General features: G+C 49.2%; 1 protein-coding gene across 3 annotated transcripts in view; it reads left to right on the top strand.

Moving 5' to 3' along the window:
* rtbdn (retbindin) overlaps positions 1-4,608 on the top strand; it is a 6,171-nt gene extending 1,563 nt beyond the window's left edge. The window contains exons 2-7 of one of the 3 annotated variants that reach the window (XM_041235612.1): positions 373-536; positions 1,278-1,377; positions 1,726-1,854; positions 2,223-2,319; positions 3,742-4,063; positions 4,227-4,608. In XM_041235612.1, the coding sequence (XP_041091546.1) occupies positions 380-536; positions 1,278-1,377; positions 1,726-1,854; positions 2,223-2,319; positions 3,742-4,035 (777 nt within the window). In that variant the 5' untranslated portion in view covers positions 373-379 and the 3' untranslated portion in view covers positions 4,036-4,063; positions 4,227-4,608. Of the gene's footprint in view, positions 1-372; positions 537-1,277; positions 1,378-1,725; positions 1,855-2,222; positions 2,320-3,741; positions 4,073-4,226 lie in introns of all 3 variants that reach the window. The other 2 variants (XM_041235611.1, XM_041235610.1) reach the window with 2 other exon arrangements.
* The last annotated feature ends 392 nt before the right edge of the window (positions 4,609-5,000 follow it).

The following is a 5,000-nucleotide window of genomic DNA, read 5'->3' as shown; positions in this document are numbered from 1 at the left end:
ACGCCTCACATCAAATACGAGTCGGGAATCCTCGCAAACCTATTCTGCGCTGTGCTACAGCGGATCACACTAACACAACGGCAACGCTCAGTTGGGTTACCACGGGGCTCCAGTGCGTTCTGGGAAGTGTAGTCCTGCAGTGACAGGTACCTGAGACAGGTAACGTGTACGGGAATGCATTGCTGTGCAAGTTGAAGAGCCGGCACTGTCCCATTGTGTACATGGACAGCCACCCTGCTCTCTGATCCAATTCTCTGCCCGCTGGCTTGTAATACTCCTCGATGCAACTCATACAAAGCGTCAAGCATGGGACATAAAGAGACCCAAACTTACTCTCTCACTCGATTCCCCCCCCCCCCCCCCCCCTCTCAGGTTGGAAATGAGTTCTAAAGCGTCTCTGCCATTGGCTGCTGTGTGCGTGTGGGCGGTTGCGATTGGCTGGGCGAGCTGCCAGGACGGGGGGTCGTGTCTGAAAGGAGGGAAACCCGCTCCGGGTCCGGAACCGAATCTGCAGGAGTGCCAACTCTACTCTGACAGTGAGTAGAATATCGTTTCAAATTGAATCTCTGTGCCTTGCTGTTGGCTTGAATTGTGTGGCTGACATCTGCCCCGATTCGACTATGTTGATAAAATTTGAGTTTTAAAATTAAAATGATGGTCCTCAATCTTACCATTCTAAATGGTAAGAATTTTTGGCCACAACTGTAGATTGGCTAAGCGACCACCAGACGAGGGACGCCTGATGTCTGTCTCTGCCTGGCTGTGACTGGCCGGGCTGTCTGGTGCCGGAGACAGAGCCCCGATTCGGGGGAATGGCTTAGCTGCCCGGAGACAGAGCGGGGGGGGGGGGCACTTTGCTGAATGAGGAGCTGTCTGGTTTGCGGGTGAGGAGCGTGGATTATCCCAGTGAATCCCTCCCGTGTCTGTGAAAGGTCTCTGCTGTTAGATCTGAGGTTTACTGACTTCCTCTGCAACGCAATTCAGTCGCCCTTCATCCTGTTTTGCTGAAGAGACAATCCGACTCTTATCAGTGACGCTGCTCCTGCCGTGTCAGAGACACCATCACTGACAGTAAAAAAAAAAAAACACAAGACAATGAAGAGAACTTGTCCTATCTGAATGCTGACCAGCAAAGCCAGCTTTGTTTCAGAACACTAGACCAATTTTAGCGATGAAGGACAATCTGTACAATTCAGCTGAGCGAGCGGTTTGCAGATCTCACCTCCCCCCCCCCCCTCTCTCTCTCTCTGTCTCTCTCTGCTCTCTTTGCTTGTCAGATGCTTGCTGCTCCGCGGATGAAGGTGTGAAGGCGCTCGGACTCTCCCCCGCCTCTCTCGATGATATTTACTGGGACCAGTGTGGATCTCTCAGCCCCAGGTAAGAAGCGCCAAACACAAGGTCGATTTTTACTACAGGGCTGGTGTGGATCCGTACTAGACTAGACTGTAGCTCAACATCCCTGTGCTCTACCTCGCGTCTCTCGAGCTTCTTTATGCTGTATTATACCTTCCTGGCCTTTAATGGGATTTTAGTATAATTCTGTATTACTGTGCTGCACCCTGCTCCCCTGTGCTGTACCCTGCTTCCCTGTGCTGCGCTCTGTTCCCCTGTGCTGCGCCCTGCTCCCCTGTGCTGTACCCCTCCTCTGGTCCTCCTCTGCGTTCCTGTTTTGCTCTGTGTTTGCGGGTGCACCTCCCTGTGGTTTGACGTGTCTATTCCCCGCAGGTGCAAGGGGTTCCTGAAACGGCTGGCGTGTTTCTATCGCTGCTCCCCTGACGCGGCTCTCTGGCCACACCCTTCCCAACCCACAGCCATCCAGGGCGCGCCGCTCTGTCTGGGATTCTGCCAGCAATGGTAAGACGAGAACCACTTCGCTTTCCCACCCCCCCCCCCCCCCCCCCGAAACTCCAGACCCGCACGCAGCTGCACATACACGGTTTCTGACTCGGTGCCACGCTGCTGGGTCTAATGATAAACGTTTTCATGCGTGTCACTTTTGAATATTGCAATCAATAAATGGAAACTCACTAGCACAGCAGCCGGTGTTGGGCGCGCCCCTTTGCAGACATCAAATTAGTTTCCTTACAGAACGAATGTATTGGAAAACTACCAGTAATATTTTTTGGACTAATGGAATAATCCAACGAGTTTAAACTGGACTTTGCTCCCCCCATGACTTTCTTTCTTTGATTGTTAGTTTCTCTCGTGTTTGCGGTCCGCAGGTTCGACGCATGTAAAGCTGACCTGACCTGCGCCCGGAGCTGGATGAGAGACGCCCAGGGAAAGAACTGTTCTGCAAACTGCGTGACCTTCCAACAGGTAGGGACCCAAAGCGAGCAAACAGACTCGCTCCTTCAGCCCTTCCAACAGATAGGGACCCAAAGCCAGCAAACAGACTCGCTCCTTCAGCCCTTCCAACAGATAGGGACCCAAAGCCAGCAAACAGACTCGCTCCTTCAGCCCTTCCAACAGATAGGGACCCAAAGCCAGCAAACAGACTCGCTCCTTCAGCCCTTCCAACAGATAGGGACCCAAAGCCAGCAAACAGACTCGCTCCTTCAGCCCTTCCCTGAGATTTGAATTATTTATTGTTTTATTATTTTTTGTGCTTGGGCGACTGTTTGTAAATTCAAACATGCTTGAAGTATCCGGGATCAGAAATTGCCGTGTTCGTATTCGTACATATAACAGAATTTACAAAGTGACTGAACCGCAAGAGATGCATAAAATAAACACATACATAAATAATGAGGCTACTGGGTTATATATATATATATATATATATATATATATATATATATATATATATATATACACACCGTAGCACACACAAAAAAATCGTTACTTTGCTAGCTCATCGTTGTGGAGAGCACTCTCGTGAGCATCTTTGGCTAGTAAAGAAAGTGGATTTCTTTCCTGGTCAAACCAGTTTTAAAAAACAACACCACACACCAACAAATGACGTGTGTGCAACACACGTTTCTTCCAAAACCCGCCCAATACTGTGCCACAGCGTTTCTCCCGTACAGTCGACGTCAGCTGGTTTACGCTTAGCTAGCAGCCCTTATCCGTGCGTCAGAGAGCCCTGTCTGATTCTTCTGACAGCCCCTCTCAGCTGCCAGGTGGGTTTTACACAGCGGAAACCTTCCAGCACCTCACCCCCAGCGAAGCGTGAGCCTCTGCATTCATGTGACAATCTCAGCACGATAAAGTTAACGGTCTCGGTAAAGCGGGAGAGATGTAAGAAATAAACACGCATTTGACATGGCCGGTTAGCCCCCCAGTAAAGAAACGCTCAACAAAGCAACTAGCGAGCCAACGCAAATCCATTTACTAAGGAACAGCACCCCCTTGAAAGCTGGGACCCGTGATACTGTTAATAAAGCGAATGAGGGTTAACAAATTCATGTGAAAGCATTAGCACTCAAAGCTGGACCAGCGATAAGGGCAATAAAGCTAAAAACAAAGGATTTTTTAAGTTAATAGCTCTAATAATTAAAGTTTAAAAGCAGCAGCAGCATTCCTTTTGAAGGAGGGTCAATAAAGCTCCTATTGCAGAGCCGTGTCACCCATTCCAGGTTTTGCTCCGAGCTTGATTAGCCCTAGGCAACAGGCTCAGGTGTGTTTTATTCCACTCATGGTGAAACCAGGCATGGATCACACTGCTATGCAACGGGAGTCTCACTCCCATCCCTGCAGCGTGGGGTCGCCTCCTTGACGGCTCTGGTTTGTGTTTCTCAGATGTACGGGGGAGGAAGGGAGCTGTGCCAGACTCTCTGGGGCGACTCTTTCCGCGCTGTGCCAGAAGAGGAGGGGTCCTGCGCCTGCCTATCTCTCAACGCCTCGGACAGGGAGGTGACAGAGGCTCTGCGGGGGAGCCCTGAGGAACTAGACACTACCAAGACCGGGCTGCCTGTCCGCCCAGCCCCCTGCGGCCAGCCCCGCTCCACCACACCGCCCCCTCTCTCCAGGAGGAGACGCCGCAAGAGATCCGTCTTCATTGAGGACGTCGAAGGCAGCGGTAGCGGATTATAGAGCGTTCTGGAACTCCAGCGAGCAGGAGGGGGGGGGGATAAGATGGATAAATAAATATATAATATAAAAGGGGATTAATATAAAAAACAAATAAAGCATTGCCTTCCTTCTTTAGCATTGTTAGCTTAGCTTTTAGTCGCATTTCCTAAAATGGAGCTGAAGGACAGCCAGGCTTGAGTGAGCACCTGTCTGGGGGGGGGATAAATAAAGCATTGCATTCCTTCTTTAGCATTTAGCATTAGCTTTTAGTCATTTCAAAAGGGCAGCTTGAAGGACAGCAGGCAGAGTTGAGCCTGTCTTGTAGAGTTAATTAACCACCACAGATGTAAATCTTTATTTTGACACAGATCTTACAATAAAGGCAATCTCCTCAACCTAAAGACATATATAAACCTCGCATCACTGTTTTCCTTGATATCAGACTGCCTTCCTCTCTCTTTTGTGACGGTTGCAGTACAATAGTTTTCCAAACAGGTCTTGTAATAAGATGCTACTGAATCCTAATCATAACAATAATCATACCCCGTAAACGCAACAGTCACACTTACTAATAAAATAATATTAGAACTCAAACTTTACCGACTGCTGTGTCGTGCATGTAGACGTTGCAGCACTGGACTCGGGGTCACCCTGACTGGGGATGCGACAGTGTTTTGGGGGGAAAGTTCAGGCATGGCTCGTCCCGAGCGAGCACGGGGGGAAACGGGTATACCAAGTTATCACCCCTGGCAGTACTTAAGGGTGTCTTAGGGAGGGTACGACTCTGAAACGAACAGCAAAAAAGAAAGATCTTGCATTTAATTTGCTGACAGTATTGTTATCTGTAAAGCAGTGTGCAGAAACGGTTTATTTTGATGGTTTAGAAGCTCAAAGTGAACAGCAGACACAACAGCATTTTATAACAGCTGTCTGCAAAACGGGAAAGCGAGAAACATTTACAAACTGTTTAGCGTTATTTATAAGTG

The sequence above is a fragment of the Polyodon spathula genome, chromosome 38 (assembly GCF_017654505.1).
Source record: "Polyodon spathula isolate WHYD16114869_AA chromosome 38, ASM1765450v1, whole genome shotgun sequence".
Classification (NCBI taxonomy): Eukaryota; Metazoa; Chordata; class Actinopteri; order Acipenseriformes; family Polyodontidae; genus Polyodon; species Polyodon spathula.
Note: the sequence above shows the minus strand (reverse complement) of the source record. Positions and strands in the feature narration are given on the sequence as shown.